At 47.5% G+C, this 23208-nt stretch overlaps 1 protein-coding gene across 5 annotated transcripts in view; it reads right to left on the bottom strand.

The window, feature by feature from the left end:
• The window catches only part of TOM1L2 (target of myb1 like 2 membrane trafficking protein), a 60211-nt gene that overhangs the window by 34618 nt on the left and 2385 nt on the right, over positions 1-23208 (bottom strand). For all 5 annotated transcript variants that reach the window (XM_019541937.1, XM_019541938.1, XM_019541940.1 and 2 more), the window contains exons 2-4: positions 5109-5193; positions 3808-3886; positions 1775-1924 (exon numbers count right to left, since the gene is read on the bottom strand). In XM_019541937.1, coding sequence (XP_019397482.1) covers positions 1775-1924; positions 3808-3886; positions 5109-5193 — 314 coding nt within the window. The remainder of the gene's footprint in view (positions 1-1774; positions 1925-3807; positions 3887-5108; positions 5194-23208) is intronic.

The raw sequence follows: 23208 nt of genomic DNA, 5'->3' as shown, positions 1-23208 counted from the left end.
GCAGGTACTAATGCTCCCTAATATTATACTGTAGGGAAGAACAAATACTGTGTAAGCAAACACTATAGCAGACCTGGGGATAGAAGCAACTCTACAGAATAGAAAACAAGAGCAACCTCCAACTGCAGGATGTCCAAAGGGTGAAGTCTGGAAGCACAGCTAACTACTTGGCCACACAGGTGTCCCCCGCATTCGCACATGCCTGTTGGCGCTGAAGGCTTCTGCATTCACTCCCCTTGAATCAGAGTCACCCACCACCTCTAGAGAAACAGGTCTATGTGTGGGAGCCAACCGCAGGCTGCTCCTTACAGATGCCAGGCTGTTTGTACCAAAAGGCACTTAGTGCACAAACCAAACCAATAAAGCCTTCTAACCCCACTGCACCCAGGCTTGGCCTACAGATTGAAGCAATCACAAGGACTCACAGTAAATGTTGCAATCACTGTTTGGCTTTGATTTACTAATGGGTGAGAACTCATTTAGATCTGGGGGATAAATTGGCCAACATCCTCCAAAATGACACGGCAAAGACCCAACAGTGACAAGTGCCCACAGTTTCCACAAACGGCTTAATACAATATTATCGTTCAGTGACGTCACCTCTTAGCTTTATACCCAAGAGAGTCAACACCCCGGGCTCACTCAGACCAACAAGCCTCATTTAACACAGTCTACTAACGTGCATTAATGTACAGAGATAGCCATGAAGTGGGAGGGAGACCCTGAAGCCCCTAGGAAAGGCGCATCCAGGTCTCCCACCTAGCTTGCTTCCTGCTTTAATTCGATTAATAAGTCGTGCATTATATATGGGCCAGCTGTGTGTTTGTGCTTCCAACTGCTGAAGCATTTCATTGCTCACTGGCATGTTTTACTCCTCAAATTAAAATGAAAAACACATTTAAAAAATTGCTTTGTATGCCTAGAAACATATTCCCAGGAGAACTGCAGCACCTCTGCAGAATCTGTCTCTCACACAGACACAGAGTGTTTTACCCTCTGGTGTTTGTAACAGCTGGGTAGAACTCACAGACAGAGCTTCCTATGATTGTCACATAGCCTCCAGGCAACTGCCAGTGTTTCCCCATGTGTTTCTAGCAGGATTGGAAATTAACAGTTTTATTTCTATGCAGCACAAAAGGAAAAGGTGGCAGGGAGGGCTAGCGACAGTGTTCAGGTATGTGCTGCTGTTGTTGTAGAGCAAGCAGAGGGAACGTGAAAGTCAGTGTGTTAGACCCTGTATAATTCTTTGCAGTTCTATGCATATCTTTCGTCAAAGGATCTCAAAGTCTGCTGCAAAGGCAAGAAAGCCATCTCATCTTACAAATGAGGAAAAAGCATGAGGAGTTCAGTGCACTGCTCTTGGCACCAGAGAAATCAAGGGTCTTCGCACTGACTTTAACGAGGGCAGGGTTAGGCCCTCAAATGATTTGTCTAACCTCATACAAAGTCCATCACAGAGCTGGAGGCACAATATGGGCTGCATCTTCTGGATCTAACCAACAGACCACTTACCCATCACTTAAAAAAAAAAAAAAAGAAAACCCCCCTCTTATCAGCACAGAACTTGCCTATGTATTTAGGCTCTAGAAGACATTTCCCCCCTGTACCTTCTTGCCATAAAACAGAGTCTCCCCAATATTACTCTGGGGTAGTCATTCGCTTATTAAAAGCAAATTGCTTGTTATGTTTAGCTCTGCCTATATGCTCATCCTGTACAGCACTTGGGCATGCAGCCCCTAATTCAAAGCTGTTGCCTGGAAGGTGACTTGCATACCTGAATGAGCGCTAGTACTTTATCCTGTACGATGGTGGGGGGGTTGTTCTTGGGCGAGATGATTTTCACCAAGACGCCATCTATGAAGTCACGGTTTGCCACGAGGACGTGGAAGCGATGGCCACAGTTCTTCACACAAGTTTCCAGTACCTGAAATGAAGGCATCCGCTGATGGACCAAAGGCTTGATCATGCACACAAGGGGAAGAGGTCACCTGGTTAAAAGAAACACTTTGGGGACAGCTAATCCCACTTTCCTGGTTCCCCCTTCCTCCTCCTAGGTATCCCTGGATAGCTTCCATCTTTGCACACACAGCTAGAAATTCGTTTATAGTTTTCGGTCACCTTCAACAGAACAATGCAAACCAGTCGCTTTATTAATTGCCCCAAAAGGTAGCAATCCTGCATTAGCAGAAACATGACGTAGCTCAAACATAGCTTGCTCTCATAGTTCCCACTTGTAATCTTGGTCCTTTGCTTTCACACATCAGTCAACAAAAGTGTTCAGCTGATGAGACAGCAGCACTAGAAATGATGCCTTCAGGTCCAAGAGATGCAGAAAAATATGACTCATCCCAGAGCCCTTTCCCTTTTCAAACTGAATTCAAACTTGTGATGAATCGAGTCACTAGCATTAACACCCCCAACACCTGTCTGTCCCAACTTGTCTTGCCCCCAGAGTAAAGAAATGGGAAAGTTCCTTCCACTTTCAAACATGCTGACTTTGACAATTCACCCTGCAGGCTTCAATACACTGAGTATTACAGCCAGAGCATGTAACATGTATGTCCTGTTAGAGTGAGGCTCACATGTATTTGTGGAGTCCAGCCATTTTCCATGCTCCTGAAATGTAACTGGCCCAGATTTCATTCCTATATATGAAAATGTATATATGGGAATTAAGCTGAAATATCTTTAGCCCTTCACAGCATTCCCCATTAAATGCTCTGAAAGGTTGTGCTTAAATTAATTTTTTCCACCTAGCTAGCTGAAGTAATTCTCTTTGTCATTCAACTGTACTATTGACTCATCTATGAAGACATGATACATGTGGAGATAAATACCACCACACAGTTACTGGTTGCTGCAGTTATAATATATGTATAGTAGAGGTGCTCATAATTGTCCCCACTGCTTCAGCTGATGTCCTTAGAACCGCTGATACAGGCTGAAGCCTGTGGACTTGCAGCCATGAGTCCATTTTCAATGGACAGCAGATAATTATGTATCCTTTTTTGGTCTTTAAGGAACAAACACCAGAACTTGGCAATTCTCAGGATGACAAGCCAGGGCAAGGAAGAGGTAACAATGGACTAGTCTATTAAAACAGGGTTTCATCTTAGGCATGTTTAGGACTTAAGGGCAATAGCAAGATTTGCGTGAGAAGTGCATGACCGTATGTTAATTTAGGACGTCGGTATTTCTCTTTTGCCTTCATGAAATGCAAAACCCACCCACCAGCACACATTTCAGTCTGCCACATCACCCAATAAAGCCTTTTTACTCAAACTCCTTGCTAAAGAAATCAGCAGATGTCCCTGGCAAATGATCAGGCACTCGTCTGGTGCTGGGTGAATGTGTAGAACCAAATCACTGCCTTCAAGTAATTTCTGCTGATGTGATTTAACTCAGCACATCTTGCATGCAGATTCATTCATCAGGCAAGTTGGTTATATGACGCTGATGAATGATATGGTAAGCTCACCACGTTCATTTGCACATATGCGTATGGCTAAGGCCCAGGAGTGGAGGAACAACTGGGAAGAGGGAAGTGCCAGTAGGCAAAAAAGCCTAAAAGGGGCTCTGCTTCAGCCCTAAGTTTCCTCACTTATCACTGTAGGTAGAGGCCTGGACAAAAGCAAACCTCCATCCGACTTGAGCTACAGTAATGCTTCCTGAGGGAGAGGAGGAGCTGACAGAGCAAGGGCAGTTAAGGCAGGGTATACACCTTTCAAAGCCAGCTGGGGAGGGTGAAGGGAAAACATGGAGGGCAGTCCCTGCAGCCACCACGGGACCCCAGTTCACCCCACTCACTGTCAGAGCCAGCATCACTTCTCGGTAATTTTTATTTCCATTCAGCCTCTTCTTCAACGCACGGATGGCATCCTTGGGACTAAAGGAGAAACAACCATCTTTAAAGAAAGCTCAAGGAAACTTTTCACTCCGCAGCTGAAAGGGACATCAGAGGCCCCTAACTCCTGGACACAAGCATGTGTGAACTTAACTATGATTACTTGAAACATGGCACAGGAATATACCCACAAAGTCTTCTACAGTTATGTGATGAGGTAAGAAAATATAGCTTTTCTCTGTATTGGGGGGCAGGCCCTCAACCTGGGATCTCTTCAGCACACATTAATAGACTTTTATACAAGTAAGACATTGCCTCCCATCATCCCCCTGCTTTACCTGTGGCAGATTAGGGTTTTATGTCTTGTGTTGTATCACGGTTGATAGTAATTTTACTAAGTGGTTAGATTATGGATATTATAGGAAGTTTGGATAGGGATAATCCCTGCTTCAGGTAAGGGGTTGGACTAGGTGACTTCTGGAGGTCCCTTCCAGCCTGACTTCTCTAGTCTGTAAAGAAATTATAGCCAGAAAGGTCAAGTGGGACCATCCAGTCGCCTAGTCTAACCTGCATAATACAGGCCACTGTGATTCTCCCAAAAACCCCAAATCAGGCCAAGTGCTTTTAGTCTTCAAAAAACCTAAACTGTAAGTCTCTTGGCAGAGAGCAGGAACAACACCAAGAAATGCCTGAGGCCCCTGCAATAGCAGGAAGTTGACTGCTGGGGAGACACCAGTGAAACCAGTCCTGGTGCTTGGGGCAAACCGCCTGGCTCTCAAAAGGGGAGACACCAGAGGAACCCCCATTTAAACCTCAGGATTTAGTGGCACTATATGTTGCAGGAACTTGGAAGTCATGAGACTGCTGCAACCTGGACCCTTGGAAGTACAGGCTCAGTAAGTGCCATGGTGGCACATTTAATACATCCCGTATGGATCATCCCAGGAATTACAGGGAAAAGGCTAGTGCTGTTACAGAAAACTTTTCTAATGGATCTTAGTCCCGACCTGCAACCTCCCATGTTACTCCAGGCCTCTGTCTTCCCGGAGCAGAGACCTGCAGCATGGAGTGCTACCTGACGCCTTGGCTTTCTGAAGCCTGCTGATGTTGTTTTGGGACCAGGAGACCAGACAAGTCATCTGCAGTCTCAAACCTGGCTTCAGCACTAGGAATGCCTGTGCCCTAGCAGACTGCACCTCCCAGCCTGTGAAAGATGAAAGCGTGAATGCCCTGAACCCCCCCAGCTCTCTGCATCAGCACATACCCTTCTTCTGTCTCATTGATAATGTCACAGATCTCCATGTTCAGTGTCCAATCTTCACTCTGCAGGGAGCCATCCGTGGCCTTTTCTGTGAAGTAAAAAGAGACAAGAATTTCTTTCATTTTGCTTTGATTACATGTCTGTAGTTCATAACATCTCCAATTACTAGGCCCCCTGCACAAGTTCAGCATGCCCCACATCAGGGGCCAGGGAAACATTTCCCAGGTCTCTCTCTTCTATCACGAGGAGCATCATGTCCACTTTCCTAACGCAGGGGTCAGGAGGAAAATTATTTCTGTGAGCCACTCAATATCTACAAGAAGGTATCCTGCCACCCTGGACAAAATGCCATGGACCATGGGTTTTTGGGGCCTTCCCCTGTGGTGTGGGGAGCAATCCACTTTATAGCAAGCCAGTCTGAGACTGGAACGTATTGGGCTCTGTGCTCCCTCAAGATCTCCAGCTGCTTCTTTCAATTTCCTCTGAAATTTTAATAGTGGGTTTCAACATTTGCAAGCCTTTCTTTCAACCACTTAACCCCTTGGCCACAATGGACAGGGCAGTAAATGTGGGGCACCCACTGGGCAAAGGACGGGGAAGACACAAAAAGCTTGTGTTCTTCTTTCCTCTAAAGCAGAGACACACGCTAGATGCTGATGCCTTCCAGGATCGGTGCCCCTTGTGCCAGTTTTTTTAAGAATTAAAAATTACATCTGTGATCATCTCTCTCTCATGCACACAGGAGAAGCCCTGAATCACATAATGCACCAGCTAAATGGCCAAAGCGTGAAAAGAGAGGTACAGGTAGGGCTGGGACTCAAACTTGTCAACAGGCCAAAACAATTATCTATTTTCTTCACCCTGGCCTAGAAAAAAGTATCACCTGGCTCATGCTGCTGTTACCCTCGCTCGCTCTTTCTAACCTGCTGCAATGCAAACAGAGATGGCTCACCACACAGAGGACAGTTTTCAGAGGACTCTAAGATTCTCAGCCACGTGCCAGCATCACGCAGGCATTTTGCCAAGATGAATCTCAGCCCAAATATTTATTCCAAGCCCATAAAGGATCTGGCTGCTGCCACAGCCTTGTATGAGGGCAGCATTTTCCCAGAGGATTTTTTAAAGAAATCATAGTCAGGACTGAACTGGAGAGCTGACGTCAGGGCACGGACAGCGTGAGAACATCTTAGTGCCTTTGGGGAGAAGATCTAATGGCCCACGGGAGAAACCCCCTGGGCTAAAGGCATGGTCTTTCCTTCTGTGGCTACAGGGTTTCCAGAGTCGCAGTGTGCCCCGGTCCCCAGCACATGGAGATGGGTCAGATTTGATAGTTAGCGATGGCTTACCCGAAGTGCACGTACTGCTTGGACACAGCTGATGGTTGTGAAACCACTTATTAGAAGGTGATCGGCCCTCTCACCCGGACGGACCACCTGGCATCAGAGTGGTACAAGAGGCAAGGGTTGAGCTCAGGGGCTGCAGAGTAGACCTGAGTCTAGTATGTGAGCCCAGGCCCTTCATTCAGGCTTTTCTGCTCCATGCCTGACACCCTGCCTTGGACGCCCATACTTTGCTCCTGCTCCCACGTGTTCTGGACTCCCTATCTCCTGATCTCTGGCACTGTCTGGACATAACTACCGATTAGGAATTGACTCGGACTTCTCGGTCCAAACCCTTTTGCACAGCCTTAGCCCGGATTTAGATTCCTTGCTGGCTCAGATACTAGTCTACCCCCTGTTCCTCCAGGCCGCTTACATCCCAGCCCTTACACCGCTGTCCTCACAGTGAGTTACGGTCTCATGCATGCTGCAACTGAAGCAGTATTAACAGTAGTCATGGTCCCAAGTGCCTCTAATCCTCCGGGACAGATTCCCAATTCCCAAATCACGCCATCAAACCGCTGCCTGGTATAAACTCGCCATCCTCTGCAGAACGGCTCTCTGGGGAAGGGACTCCCTGGCTGCCATATGGAAAACTGCAGAATCTTACTAGCAATGTTAAAGATGCTTTTAAAGGCTGGGAAGGTCAGTAGGTGAGAGCTATGCACGGACCTGGGACTTCCCCTCAAACAGGGCAAGAAACAGTTTGCTTGGTAGCACTGGCAGGGCCCGTCTGCTTCCCAAACCTACTGCAGGGACCAGAAACCTGAGAATGGCATGCTTTCCCTGCAGGAGTGCACCTGTGGGTGCTACCCCGGGAAAGCAGCTATACGCCCACCATCCTGAGAGCGCTGCAGCACATCCTGACTGGCAAATGCCTGCACAGGCCTTAGGCATAGCCAGCAGCCCTCTAAGAAGTTATTTGGGAGGTTCATGTGACAGCCAGGACAGGGAAAAGAAAGGGGCAGAGGTAAATGGAATCCTTCATGATGGTGGGGGGCAACCTTTTGGGCAGGTGCACCACAAATTAAGCCTCCCCAAGTGCCACTCCAATCTGCTTCCTGCCCTATCTGCCACTGTGTTCACTGCTCCTTCCCCGATCTGCTGCATGCCACGCGCACAGCTGCCCATGCTACAGGTTGGCCATCCCTGTTTTATGAGATGCTTTGACTGCATGGCACACAGACAGCATCTGGGGCCAGCATCAGTCTCCCATGCCCCGGCCCAGGGAAGGCAACCTGTGCCAGTTTGCAGTTGGTAACACCTGTTCTCTGCAGCTCTTGTCACTGCCACATGTTAGATGTCATAGCACAGAGAACTCAGAAACGCTGGATTTCCAATCCCACTCTGCCACTGGCATCTCGGAAAAGCTGTTTAACCCTCTGCCCTCTGGCAGGTAACGTTAGTTGAGGGTTAGGAGCAGGCCCAGCCCTGCCCGTTCTGTAGCAGTCAGAGCACAGCTCAGCAAAGGTCTCTCAGGCACATGGCTCTGTGCACACCCCCTCCAAGCCAAGCCCCTGCTCGCCCATCCCAGTCTGGCATGGGAGATGTCTCCGTGATGTGCCCATACAGCAGGAGGAGCTGGGAGTGTTCTTGTGCTGAACTGCAAAGACAGAAAGCTGCTTCTCCTTCAGGCTGAGCCCTGCCTTATTTCAAACCCTGCTCAGCAGCATCCTATTAACAAATAAGAGCTGACAGGGAGTGTACCAGAGGTCACCTATTGCATAACCCAAAACCCTTTCCTGCTCAGCCTGGAGGACTTCCGGTCTAAGGCTCCGTTTCAGTGCTGCTGACATTCCTGGAGAAACAACCTTCTCCATTTCCCTTGGGTCAGACACAGCTCAGACAGCAGCAAGGAAAGCTTCCCCTTCACTGCTCTGCCCGTAGACAGCTGGAAAGATGCTACTGATGAGTATAAGGGCTTGTTCAGGTCTCCATACTTGACCTCTGCTCCCTCCGCTTAAGTTGCCAATAAAAATGCTGGCTGCTGCGGCAAGTCCGAGAAACACTCGTGATAAGAACTGGACTGAGATGCCAAGTTTTTGCAGATGCAGGATCTTGTCTGCATACTGTGGACCCCTGCACTAGCTGAATGGTCACAGTAGCCCCGACTGGGCTAGAGAGCACTCTGAACGATGCTCCTCTTGGTCCCAAGGCTCACCCACAGTAGGCGCCAGGCAGCAGCTGGAAAGGGAGGTGAAAGTGATCCTATCGGGCAGCGCTTGAAAATGTTCAGTCCTGCCCAAAATATAACCCACCTGCAAAAAGGGAGGGAGGGATGTATTTACATGTGCGTTGACCCTAGCGTGAAGACCAGAATGTCTTTGCAAAGCAGATCTTTAGTCTGACATTAGTGCTGGGTAACGTGGAAAACCCACAGCATCTTTGTACGTGCAGAATCTCGCCATGCTCATCGAGCGATTCTGGACACTTATGCCCAATCACAACACCTACGTGTGCAAGAAAAATGCAAATGGGGGAGAAGGGAGAAACCAATTCAGATCTCACTTCAAACCATCCCCAGGTTCCCAGGAACCAAGACGTTCGATGACTTTTAGGCATTCAAACAATGAGAAGGCGCTGATTTCTACTGCTGGTAGCTACAGGGCTGCAGGTCTAAAAACTTTATCCTGTCATCAGTGGTCTTTGTTTCCAGCAGCACTTTAATGAAGGGATCCAGGACAGGTTTAATTAACTGTGAGACCTCAGAATAGCATAATTTTCACTCTTGGTTGTAACACACAGCAGTGGATAAAGCCAGCTACAATATGAGCGGGTTCTTGCTATCTCTTCCCTTCAGTTGAGTCTTCCCATGAGCAAAGGCTGCCAGTTATGGCCAGCTGTGCAATGCTTGGCAGCATGGACCAAACTAAGGCTTTCTGGGATCTTGGTTGAGCAGGGGGCTGGATCAGATGATCTCCTGAAGTTGCTTCTGGCTCCAATGTAGAGAAGCTAACCCAGGGGTGGGCAAAACAGCAGAGCCAGCCAGTGACCGGACTCCATCTCCCAGCAGCCCCTGCCCATGTTACTGTATCTGGTTTCCATGGAGACCCCAGCAGTGGCAGGGCCACAGCAACAGCACAGGACCAGGGTTTCCATGGAGCCTGGCCCCAGCAGCACTGGCAGGGCAGGGAGCTGCTCCAGGGCCGGGCTGTGATCCTGCAGCAGTGATAGCATGGTGCAGAGCCAGGGCAGAGCTGTGATCCGCTGCTGCGTGCCCTTGCCTGGGACGTGCGGGCAGTGGATCGCCGTTCTGCTGGGGCTCCAGACCACATTGTCACTGCCACAAGTTCCCAGCCCAGGAGCAGCTCCCCATCCAGCCATGTGCCCTAACAGCGCTGCTGGGGACAGTCCACATGAAAACTCTGGCCCCATCGTGTGACAGTCCCACCACTGCTGGGGTCTCCATGGAAATTTGCTGTAGCAACATGGACAGGGGCCGCTGGGAAATGGAGTCTGCCATGGGCCCAATCTGGCTCGCAGGCCGGACTGTGCCCACCCCTGAGCTAACCCCAGGAGAAGATAAAGAACTCCTCCACCCAGAAAACTTTCCATCCTCAGCTCTGTGCTCATATAACCCGTCTGGGAGAGGTCGCTGAAGGTTTCACGAGCACAGTCATCACAGAAACACCAGGAAAGCCGAAGACGTACTAGAAGAACTGGTTTGTTTCATGGTATCTTAGTCCTGACCTTAAACTAGCTTTTTTTTTTTAAAAAAGATAGTCACAAAGTACTATGCTGCTGCAGCCCACAGGGCATTTTCCTTTATGATCCAAGTGCTCCTTTTAAAATGAACCATCGTTCTGAATTTATAGCTCAGTGTTGAACTCTTCCAATGAGTCTGTCATAAAGGATGCTGGGTTCTTTGCTAGACAAACACCATTTTCCACTTAGCTCTCTTGCTACACAGACTTCCTTCTTGATGTTCCTCACCCTGCCCTGCTCCTAAACCACTGAGCTCAGCATTTCCAGAGAAAAATGGATGAGCTACCTTGAATGAGCCGGCTCAAACTGGATTGCAAGACATCACAGATGAAGGCCATTTGCGTGGGGCTGCTGTGACCTTGGTCCTCCCCCCCATGCACCTCTCTCCTTTGTCAAGTGCAAGCTAGGCTTAGGTTAAAAGCTCTTTGCGATCAGGCTGTGGTTGTGCCTGATGCTTTACAGACCGATCATGGTGCTGAATAAATGAACAGGCAGTCTGTGGTTGACCCATTATCTCAGCTGAAAACCCGAATTACCAAAGGCTGAATAAAATGTGAAGTACTTAGCGAAGACGCAGAGTTTGGAAGCAGCCTGTTCAAATCCAATGGGGAACAGTCATTTTCTCTAATGAACAGTCCGATTCCTTTCTTTGAAGATCAGCACCCCAACGCCAGAAATTCTCCAAACCGTTCACCATGCGCTACTAGGCTGTGATGACAGAGAAACAATGCGCTGTGACAAGCAGTGCGAGGCTGTTGTGCTTTTTGAAAAGGATCTCCAAGTGTGCTGCAGTTACATTTCAGCATTCCTGCAACAGGAGTACAGCGAAATCTGTAAGGGGACTGCTTAACCGTCTGCTGAAATTCATCTCGTGGGCAGACCAAAACAGCTGTTTCGGTATGTGGAGTCCGTGACAGCCATTAAGGACAGGACGCAAAGTGGATTCACTGCATATCAAATTAAATAATGACAGTAACATCACATAACTAACCATCACCTGCATTATGACTGCAGTTTCAGTGGAAAATAAATCAGGAATCCTCCCACATCAAAATAGGCAGGCTCAGACCTTGTCAGGTGCTTAGCAGCAGGGCCTCTGCTCTCAGATCTGGCTCCAACCATAAAGATGTCTTCAGAAAGAAAGCCCTTTGCACACAACCCCTTCTGCGTGCCTAGAAATTTCTTAATACCATAGGTGTGAGAGGTGAAGGAGGCTGCCTTCACTAAGGGCTGAATGAACTCTGTGCTTGATCAGTAGGCAGCCAGCCCTAACACTGAGCATTTATCCTTCCTTGGGACAGAAAAAGCAAGGACCAGGCCTCAGTGATGCAGGCATCTGGAACAGCTGGTCAATCACTAAAGTTATATCTAGGACTGAATGCTCTAGTTAGTGGTCTTCAACCTTTTTTTCATTTGTGGACCCCTAAAAAATTTCAAATGGAGGTGAGGAACCCTTTGGAAATTTCAAATGGAGGTGTGGACCCTTTTGCATTTTAAGTGTGGGTATTCACCTACTTCTGATTGATCATAGTCATCTTTTGCAGACCCCTTAGACACAGTCTGCATATCTCCAGGGGTTGGCAGACCCCAGGCTGAAAACTACTGCTCTAGTTGACACCACTCATCACCTACATGCTTCATCCTCTGCACTGACTCCCTACTGAATGCAGGACCCAGAGGCAGCAGTGACTTCCAGTTGCAGCTGTGATCGTGCCAGTGACATGGCGGCAACTGTGCAACTGCCAACAGTAACTAGTTTTTGCCCCTCCTGAGTCAGTGACTGGGGTAATTGCCCTGTCACCCTACCTAGTTACATTGCTGGCTTTGAATACTATTAACTGGAGATCAGTCGATGGCTCCTTCAGAGCTGTGGCCTCCACCCATGCAGTCTCCCAATGAAACAACCAAACAGTTGAGAAAGGGTGAGGCTCATGCACGCAGGAGACAGAACCTGCCCAGGAACTGGATCTGCACAGTGAAACTCTGGCACTTGAAATAAGAACAGCCAGAGATTTCACCCCTCCGGAGAAGTGTGTGAGGATAACATCCACGTGGACAGCAAGAAAACCCAGCAAGCTGCTTTCCTACTGGAGAGGAAGAGACGGTGGCGAGCTCTATCTTTAAATACTAGGAAGGCACTTGCAGTTGTGGTAGGAGGTACAGCAATTCATTTGGAAAGGGAAGGGTCCTGGACTTAAATACAGGTTCTCTGATTAATACTGCAGCGATTTCTAGCACAGGCAGTTACTCATAAAGCCCAACTGCTGCTAAACTTGAAGCCCATGCTCCCAAGAAAAGCTGAATTGTAGCGCCAGGCACCCCAAAGAGGTCATTCAGAACAAGTCCTTCCAGGCCAGCTTGGTGCAATGCAGTTAAGCCATCATGATGGAAACTGGGATCTAGACCCCAAGCAGAGCAACGCGGTTCTGACTTCTCTGCAACTGCCCGCCTGCCGGGAGATACTGCTAGAGCCGGCGTGTGTCACCAAGGGCAGACACAGCACGTGTATGCATGCATCCCTCTCTCCACGTGGAAAGAAGCAGGAGGGCTTTGCTTTCCTAAGCCCCCGCAAAGCCCAGTGGATTCTCACTCATTCCGGGCAATGCCTTGCTTCCGATTGCTTACAGGCTGTACGCTCGTAACAGCTAACGCGCTGACCCTGGCACCGTAAATAGCTGTCCTTCAGAATTAGGTCAAAGGAAACTGGTTCCTGGTCACATCCAGCCACTTGCAAAATTCAGAGGCATTTCTTTGAACTAGCAAATCTAAAAGCAGAATCCACCGTGCTGAGAAGCTGCATCGCCTCTTTGAGCAGTGACCTATGCAAGATGCCCTGCCCCGCCATGAACCTGAAGTACTGAAAGTTTTGTGTGTTTTATAGAAGGGGCTGTAGCTTTGTCATCACGTGGCAAAATCCAGCTCGTGTCAGACATGAGTAGAGATGAAGCCTTCCCTCAGAAAATGCTGTGTGTTTGGCTAATAGATAAGCTTTATCTTTTTGGACCAATGCAAACATCGGTTTTTACTGCATGTTCTTATATCAGAGACTAATCCTTGCTCAGTATATCACACAGACTGATGGAGTAAAATTTTCCCAGGATAAATTGCACCCTCTGCTATAATCCAGGTCTTTGTAGTGATGTATCACCAGCTTAGACAAAAATATGTCCTGTTGCAAACCTCTGAGCACCGTGTCCAGTAATCTGGTATTACCATATCCTGAGTGCCCATCTTTCTTTTGAGGATGGAAAGGACAAAAGCATACATTAAAACCTCCTGGATGCAAAGCAGAGCTGTTCCTCTTGGGTATGACTGTCTGTGTTGTAACTTATTAGGACCATTGGAAGTTTTTAAGACCCGTTAAACAATCAAGCCTTGGCTGGGATGATCTAGTTGGGGCTGATGGGTTGGACCAGATGTAATCTCCTGAGGTCCCTTCCAACCCTCATTTTCTATGATTTTATGATTCTGGCTCTGTGATTAGGGGTGAAGAACTGTTTAAGAACACTGCTGATCTTGGATTAGTCACCCCCTTCCATTGCACTGCATCAGTCAACATTCACTCCTCCCTGCAACCACAAGCAAGGCAGCTGTTTCACAAACCAGCACAGTAATCATCATCATGCAGTTTGGCAATCTGAAGTCCAAATCCTACATACTCCAGCCAAAGATTGCACATATAATTTCTTTTTTTAGTTTGCAATCTGCTTTGCATGATCTATCAGACACCTCAAATTATGGAAGCATGGACTTCCTAGTGCTAACTGAAAACACTACAGGTACTTAAAGGGGTGAATGAAGCCCATTTCCCCCACAAGACTGACTGCATGAAATCATCTGCTAGCAAGAAAGAAAGACCTGGGTATATAAGACAAGTTTCTAACAAAGTGCTGTTATTCTTAAGAAACGTGTAATGCTGATTGTTCCCAAAAGCACCTTTATCACCAGAATTGCATGCTCACCAAGCAGGACAAGCCGCAGCAACCCACAAGAAAGTGTCAATGAACTCAAGACAAGTGCTTCGTTCATGCTCACGCAGCTCTCCTATTTGTGAAAAGTGGTACTAAGCTTCCAATATCTGTCTGCACAAAATATCAGAGGAGGAGTGGATCTTTTTTATGCATAACTCTCTTATAGGTAGTATACAAATGCAGCGTTTGTACACGTGCTCCGGGAATGGGGGGTTGCTCCGAGAGCTGGTCTAATTAAAGCGCCCAGAGCATCTCATATATCAGCATCCCCACGCTGAAAAATGGCAGCAGGGGCACTTTAACTGAAGCCCGTCAAATGAGCTTTAGCTAAGTCACCCCACCAGCATTTTCCAGCATGGCGATGCTAATACACAAAACGCTGGAGTACGGTAATCGGCACCCTCCAGCAGACTCGGTTAATCGAGCCTGCTCCGACATGCTGTAATTACGGCATGTTGGAGCAGCCTCACTGCACACGTAAAGGCACCCAGGAACTCCATTTACCCTCAAAATTGTATAGGATGCCCAAGTGAAAACCACTTAAACAAGCTGGTTTATAATAGAAGAGGACACACATCTTTATGGGCTGGTAACACGCAGACAGGAACATAAGAACAAGGAGTCTTAAGACCACAGAGCTGCAGCCACGAGGCAAGGGCAAGGGAAGAGGATTCCACTTCACATCAGGACTTGCGTTCCAGCTACGATTTTCCGAGTGCGAGAGGTTAGCAGCCCAAGGACTTGAAAAGCTTTAAGGAGAGCGAGCAGTCCATGCACAGAGCCTGGGCTAGCAGCTCATTGAAAGGTCTTGGCTGAATGCTCAGGTCAGGACCAGCTGCCCTTGGAGGCTGTTCAAACAGCTAGTGGTAAAGAAGCGGCTGGTGCGTCTGAGCCCCACTTGGTATCCATCAGCCCTTGATGGCTAATGCTGTAGTACACGAATAAAGCAAGTTCTAATAACTCACTTGAGACTTCACTCCCGTACTTACAAGCGACGTGCTTTACATATTCATAAAACAAAACTAATTACCTTTCATGGATGAAATGTTCTACGAATTTTTAATCCACTTCAGCTGCAAAATCTAAGAAATCTGCTCTCATCTGTGTGAGCCAGCTCGTAACAAGGTGCTTGCTGCAAACAAACCACTACGCGCCGATGAACCAGGAGCCTCCAGCTCAACAGCTCCATTTCCCGAAGGTCACTGCCGAAGTCAACTGCCCACGTTCTTCCACATTCAAAACAGGACTAAAACTCCAATTACATTTAGCAGGAGACAAAAAGGCAAAGTCTTTGGGGCTCCCACAGAGAAAGCAGTTGCTAGAACAAGCTCGCTCTTCGACTGTGGTGCGACTGCAGACGTGCAAGCAAACATTTGCACAAGATAATTATGGCAGGAGAGGGATGCGTGGATTTGGTGGGACTGTACGCATCTCTTGCTGGTGTGGTGGTCTCTGAGTTTTGGAGGGGGATCCTCTGTGCTGTGGGTAACAGCCAGTAAGACTGTTGCTACAGCCACGCCGTAACCGCTCGGACAGACTACGAGATCCTGCAGACTCTGCCTCTATTTTCTTTCATTTACGGTTCCTTTTTCTCACCCCCTCCTTTCACATACTGTCTACAAGCTCAGCCTGTCCCATGTGAGAAATGCGGGGCTGCTGTGACTGGCACCCTGAGTGCAAAAAAATGTCTGCTGGAAAACGCTGGTTATCAATCTGCCAAGGGGCAGAGAACCACCAGGTGTTTGTAGCTTGTGCGGGAACACGAGTCGCCCTCCTGGCATGTCTTGCATCACTTTGCCGCTCTATCGTGCCGCCTTCCTTCACATCCCCAAGCAGATCAGAACAAGCCTCATGAAAGAGAAAATCAAGTCCTGCCCCGCTCAAGCCCCCTCACCTTCCTCCCCCCACACAGCTTGCCATCAGTGACGGCAGGGTGCTACTTCCAGTCTCCTTGCATGCACCTGGCATTTACCCATCTGCACAGCCCTTCTCGGGGAAGTCTGCACCTAACGTGAATCCCACCGTGGTGAACCGTTGCTGCCACTGGGAGCCCTCTTGACAGCATGAGGCTCCCAGGGGAGTTTCACCATGACTGTTTGGGACAGCTACAAAGATCAGCGAAGAATTGACCCTGGACTTGCCTGGGGGCCTTTCCCCTCTCTCTTCTGCAAGCTTCTGGGCCTAGCACCATTAGGCTGTCAAGCTGTCCTGCTTTTATCAAAGCTTCAGTTTCCCCCAGGCTTTAATTTACCCCTTCCACTCTTGCCCTTGAACATACTTGCTCCATGTATCTTCCTAGGCCTCTGCCAGCTGTTCCCAAGTCCTTTGGAAGAAGATATCCTGTATGTGGGTGAGGCCGTTGCTTTCTCCTTGAATGGAGCCATCTAGTATCTTCCTCAGCATCCTGGATGCCATACCTCCTCTTCGTCTTTTTTTTGTATGATGTTTTAGGATTATAACATTCATAGATTAATATCTAAATTTGATAACCATTCTACTGCTTCAGGGGTAGCTGTGTGGACTGATTTTAAATCACCATTACATGATCTAATTGGGCAGTTGATCACAATATGTTACACCATCTGAAAAAAAAATCACACCACTATTGCAACCTGGACTCTCTTTGATTCGCCACTTATGGAGTAGGTGTCCACATTTTCCATGAAGTGTCTGGCTGCGATGCAGGGAGGACCAAATCTTTCTCGGTAGGCCAAGTCCCAGCTGGGGGATCGTAGGGTCGCTGATGATGTATTTCTGCGGCAGATTGGTATTTGCCAGGCTTCCCTCCATCATTCTTTGGTGCTCTTGTTACCATCACAGATCTTCTAGGCGTATTTCCAGAAAGGTTTTCTAGATCTGAACGTTATCCGATGGTGGCGTGGTGATGTCTTTGTTGATTGGGAGGTTTGGGTTACCAATGGCCTTATGGTATTCTTTCACACATGCAGCATCACGGCAGAGCTGTGGGGGAGCAATGTTCGCTAGGACTGGACGCCATGGCAGTGGCATACTTTTTAGCGTTCCTGATATAATCCACATAGCTGCATTTAACTTTGTATCAACACTCTTTTGTGCACGCTTTTTTTCCAGACCACGGAGCAATATTCTGCCGCAGAGAAAACAAGTGCCAGAGTGGCCATTCGAAGCGCAGCCATGCATGCAGCACCTGCCACTGCTCTAAGCAGCACAAGGAGGACTTCCCACTCCACCAGGTGAAGCAAGAAGCAAGGTTAATGCGCTCCCAGGAACGCGGCTGGAAAAGAGATTTTCCCCACTCACTGACCACATTAAGCCACCGTATTAGATAGGGATTTTAAAGCCTGCTGGGCTTATTATAGTATCCGAAACACACGCACGAATGCACCGCAACATCACCACAACTGAACGGTGACCCGTTCCAGGGCTTTTCTTAGCTGAACTTCAATCGCTTTCTGAATCTGGCAGTGGCTCAAATTCAACGGCCACAACGATATGCTCTTAAATAGAAAGGGATCTCACTCCCCGGTTGGCCAACCATCTCCTGGCGGCTACAATGGCTGGTTGTCTATTCAACCATTGGCCCTTATTTGTGCCAACAGAAAACTTTCCAAAGATTTGGGATGGCTCCTTCTCCCTAAAGTACTCTTTGAATTAGAGGAACAGCGTGTCCTCTCTAAAGAGGCCAGTTTTGAGATACTGGTCAATCAGATTATTTATTATAGCTTAACCAATACCAGGCCTTAGTGGCACATGTCAAATCTGTGCTGGCTCTTAACTTCCTCCTGTTCGCACGGCTGTTATGGTGACAATTTGTGCTGTGCACTTGGTTTCTTGGGAAATACTCTACCCCGATTAAAACTGCCTGCAGCAATGCAAGACAGACCCCCCATTCATTAGAAACAAACTGTGCTAGCAGAGCCTAGTATCAATGTGAAAAATCAAGCAGCCAAGACATGCAGCGGTCAATTGCTGCTTAATATTCAGCTAGACAATATAGTGTGTAACAGGAGTGCTCCCTCGATAGACACCGAGGAATCGCATTTGCAGAGGACAAGCACCCTCTCTGCTGCTGCTGCGTTACAGTTTCCAAAATAAGCCCTAGGGCTGAAATGGAGCAGGTGAAATCTAGGTCCAAATTGAACTGGTTTACTACCATAATAGTCGGAGGTATTGTGAGCTCCCCGAGTGTGCAGGGAGGGGCCGACCACTGGAAGGAGGGGCGGGCATGGGTGAGGGGAAGGGAAGTCTTACCTGCCTGGGCTAAGGCTGCCATTGCTGCTGCTGTAGCAATGTTTGCTCCAGTGGCAGTAGTCATGGTCAGAGTCCCTGGGAGCTGACCCTGGTGCCCCGTGACCATATAAATACTGGGTGCAGGGCTGTGCTTGCTCTGGCAAAGGTTACCCAGGGATGGAGGGAGCATCATTGCATTTTCCCCATTTCCCCCTCCCTTTCCCCAATGCCCTAGATACACTGCTTGGCATAGCAGGGCATTGCCCAGCTCCTGTGGCTGGGAAGGGCAGGCTGCCCCTTCTGTGGCAAAGACTTCTTGCGGGCAGGGGATTCTGGTATCCCCTCTTAGTTGGCATCTGAAGCTAGTGCCCCACTCACCTGTCCTGCTTATGCTCCTGGTAATAGTTTGAAGTTAGCACACTCAGGGAACAAAAACCAATGCCTCATTTCTAGGTTTGCCCAAGTCAAACCTGACTGCAGCTAGAAACTCTTCAGCCTCGTCCTCTGAGTGTTTTTGCTGATCTGTTTGGCAAAGACCCACGTGCGAAGACATATTCAGTCTTTCTGGAACTGGGACTGGGAAAGACAGTGCTACAGCTCTGTATTAAAAGAATAATCTGGGTCTCGGGATGCAGGTAGGGTGTCTCTATATTGAAAAGGTGCTTGGCTCCAGAATGAGCTACTGTGATGGCTAAAGCAGACAGAGCTTAAAATGTGTGCGAGACCAAGGGTTGATTAGTTTGTTGGTTGTTTTTGGGGGACGGAGGGGTTCCTTTTTTCTTAATAACCTTCAAAATAGGAAAACAAACACAGAAAAATATCATTCGTGCAAGGCGCAAGAAAAGAAACAAGCGCTGTGAAGTCAGGAAACCCCAGCTTTGAGGTCCTCTCTGTCTACCTTTAATCAGCAATGCTGGGAATATTAATTTTCCACCCACTGCTCTTGTCAAATGCAGAGTTCATTATATTTCTCTCCATAGATGTATCCCATAAAAAGAGGCAACATGGCCAAGTTAACAGTGCTCAAAATCAGAAGCCTCTGAGCTCCCTTCCCAGTCAATTATTTGATCACAAGCTGTTTTACTTCAGATACCAAAGACTGATGCTCCGTCAAGTAACTGGGGGTCCAGGCAGCTTATCACAAAATCATTTGCCTTCCTTCTGCATGGCAGCTTCTCTGGCCTGAATTTGAACAGGCTGCTAAATATTTGTACCTAGTGAATCGTTCTAACCTAGGACTTTTTTTGATTGCTAAATGGGAGAATAGTTTGTGGCATGCTCCCTAGAGAACAATCAGCCCTACAAAGTAACCAGAGCACATAACAGGTTGAATCTAGAAAGCTTTCTTGTCTTCTCAGTTTCCTGAAGCTTGTGTAGGAAGCTGCTTTGCTGTTTGTCAGCGCTGTATCTTGAACCCCTGGAGGGTTTCTCTGAAGCAGGAGTCACAGAAGCACTGGCAAGTAGGGTCTAACGAAGACAAACTTGGCATTGATAACGCTTTCCTATAAAACAGTGATTGTCAACCAGGGTGCTGTGGCTGCCATGAGATGCTTTTAGGGGTGGCACCCAGGATCAGCATGGTTACCTACACATAATTCAAAGAGATTTCAAATAGGAATCCAGAGTGTCGAAACCATTCTGACGCGCTGTGGCCTTTCTGAGCTCTTTGCAACAGAAGAATTGCTCCGTTGTTTTTCCATAGACAAAAAAAACATGAGTGAAAGCTAAGAGCTGGGATTTTCCAAGAGGTGCCTCAGTACCCTTCAAAGGAGACCTTGAGTGTAAAAAGGTTGAGACCCCCTGCTGTAAAAGTATTTTTTATTGACTAATGCAATGCATCTGTACGCTACTCCCGCACGGCTCATCCTACCGCTCCAGGTTGTACAGACCGGTTTTAAAGAGGCTGCTTTCAGTAACGGATGTGTTAATGCCATGTGCCTCTCACCTTCTGGAATAACTTCAAGGGTATTTATAAATCAGAGCGTGGAAAGATTCAAACCTGTGATTTATGGAGAGGCAACATGGGAACCTGAAGCAGACCACCTGCTCCAGAGGGACGAGAGAGAGGCTTGCTCCTCGCTAAGCACTCAGGCTAAGACTTCCTAGCCGTCAAGAACTGGGCTGCTTCCTGGGAATCTTTTCCAAAGGAGGGGGACCAGAAGGAACAAGCAGAATAGCCGGGAGTAAACTAGATGGTGACTAAACAAATCCAGCAGACGTGGCCTTCTACCGAGAACTGGGTTCTTTCCTCCCATGTTAAACCCCACAACAAGACTTTAAAAAAATGCAGAAAACCAGTATTTCCGAGGTGCCCGCCTACATGCAAATAAGCAAGCCGCCTGAAAGCTGCTTCTGTAGTACCCGCAGAGGTCCGTGGCACCAAGCATGACAAAAATGCCTTTGATGTGACATCAAATGCCAATTGCAGGCCAGTCCCTGGGTACCTTTCATAACGTTCGGGGTTTCTACAAGCATCTCTTTTTAGTGCCTTCAAAATGCTTTAGAAACATTTCAGCCTCTCATCTACTACATGCGATACAGACCCCGAAGCCAAGGCACAGAGTTAAGTGGCTGGCTCACAGTCATTTACTAATGAACTGGAAGAGCCAAGAACAGGAAGCTGAAGCGATTGCCAGGCAGCCCCCAACCAGCGTTGCCTCTGCAAATACCAGGTCATGTCCATCCCCCCCTACCAGGAAGAGAACACTTGAGAGAAATGTCATCCCACAAGCCCCATCAAAATCTTAGTCATCTTCCGTGAAGCTTCATTAAACGCTGAAACTAGGTTAAACAAAAAAAAAAAAAAATCAAATGATTCCAAATTCTCTCTTATGAAATTTGCCTTCAGTCGGCGCTCCACAAAGAAACAGCCACACAGCTCCAAGCGCGCAGAAAGGCAGAACGGAGAAGCGCCGTGAGCAAATTGCTTAGGATGAAGCAGTTAAAAAAAGCCCACCTTGTGTGCCCTTTAATTATTTAGCGTGCTCAAAATATATGCCTTCAAAATCTGCAGAGTCAATGATGAGGGCAGCATCATACTGGGAACCAGCTGTCCTCTGCTTGCAGCCTAGCACATACACATTTATATTTCGAACCCAATCGAATATATACTTAAGTGCACTGTGCTGCCACAAGATAAAATTGCATTACTCAAAAATACGGGGTCTAATACCTTTCTGAACTACAATCTGCTTTTGTGCCTATGAAATAAATCCAGTCTTAGGAACCTAGTATTAAACAGCATTATACTAATTATCCAGCTTCACACATGCATGTGGTTTCCCCAAGTTACCAGATTTATGACTCATATTTATTTGCTCCTTTCAAAGCCAGGATATCCCGTTTCATATTGCAGGGAGATTTTTCTCTCTAGCATAATCCATTCTCAGGAAGTGAAAGCCAGATCCAAATAATCTTATAAAACTCAAAGCACTTTATCAGACTGGGGTTTGCTCAACCAGCATGAATGCTGATGAACGCTGGAAGGCAAGGTATGGACCATCTACCTAGTGGGCAAGTCCACGTAAATGTATTTCCGGTACCTATAGAGAGAGCAGTTTCCCTGCCTAACTCTTTGTGGGGCAGTCGATAACTTATCATTTTGCTGCACTAAACTACCCTCCCTGTATTTGAAACACTGACAGTAAGAACAGTTATTCCAGCCTTGCAACTCAGATCAACCCACCCTCCAGAGAGTACAAGGCACTTCAGTGGTTCTGTGTAAGAACCAACCTTCCTGTTGGCAAATTTTTAGTTACAACCACATGTGTGGAAGACTCTTCTAGCAGAACAAACCATTCGAGCTGAAAGAGCTTGAGGCAAGTTTGCAGTCCTCATTTGCTTAGTGGTTTCACAGCGACTGTTTAAATACTCAGTGTTGTCCTGGGGAAAGTCAGTCCTCTAAAAAGTATGTTTTTCTTGGGTTCGCACCAGAGTTAACTCAAAAAGAAATTTAGAGACTTCTGGACAGTGGAACATGAGGTTTAGTCTCTTTAGGTCCTTAATGTGTGTGTCTGCCATAATACTGCCTCCTCTCCTTGCATTTACAGTTATTAGTGCATTTACTCATCAAACATACATTAGAAGCTATCTGCAGGAAGCCCTGAAGAGCTGTCCATGCAGAAAAGGAAACCAAAAGATATTAAGGGTCAGAGAGCTGGCACTAATTCTTCATTTTACAAAAAAAAGCCCTAGCAAAATTCTCTCTGCATCACATTTAGCATTGATTGAACTGCCTTGAAATGGAAACTGCAAGTGCTTGGATAAAATCAATGGGAAGGTTGTCTGGTTTCACCATCACTTCAATAAAGTGTCCCTGTATCCTCTGCTGAAATGCTGCTTCTCTGGCTTCCTTAAGAATACACCTTTGCAAATCACAGCAGTTTTCATCAGACCTGGCTCCGACGCCAGGGTCCAGTCCTGCAATCACACTCACAGGTCGCCAAAGCCATGTGATTTTGGCCTGGATACTGGCCTTAAAGGCACCCAACCTTCGGCGAGACAGCTATTAAAGAAATAAAAGCCAGCTGATTTCTGTCAACGCCCGATTAATTCTGGAGACTTGGATCTGGAACTCCCCTCCCTCCTAAAAGATGTTACCATTAGGGAGAAAGTTGTAGGTTATATCACACCACTTAGTTCTTCTCCTGGACTTGGCAGCCGGAGGCCTTTGGGTCACAGCCAAGCTTCCCTGGACTGCGATGATTTAAGCAGAGCATGCATTTTCCCAGAAGAGGAATATGCACATTCACTGTTTGTTCTACCTCCAAGGGACCCATTTTACAGATCACTGCCTGGCATCAATCCTTTGCACTGTAAGGATTTACAAACTCAATGTAG

This window comes from Crocodylus porosus, unplaced genomic scaffold (genome assembly GCF_001723895.1).
Source record: "Crocodylus porosus isolate Cpor-Errol unplaced genomic scaffold, CroPor_comp1, whole genome shotgun sequence".
NCBI lineage: Eukaryota > Metazoa > Chordata > Crocodylia > Crocodylidae > Crocodylus > Crocodylus porosus.
Note: the sequence above shows the minus strand (reverse complement) of the source record. Positions and strands in the feature narration are given on the sequence as shown.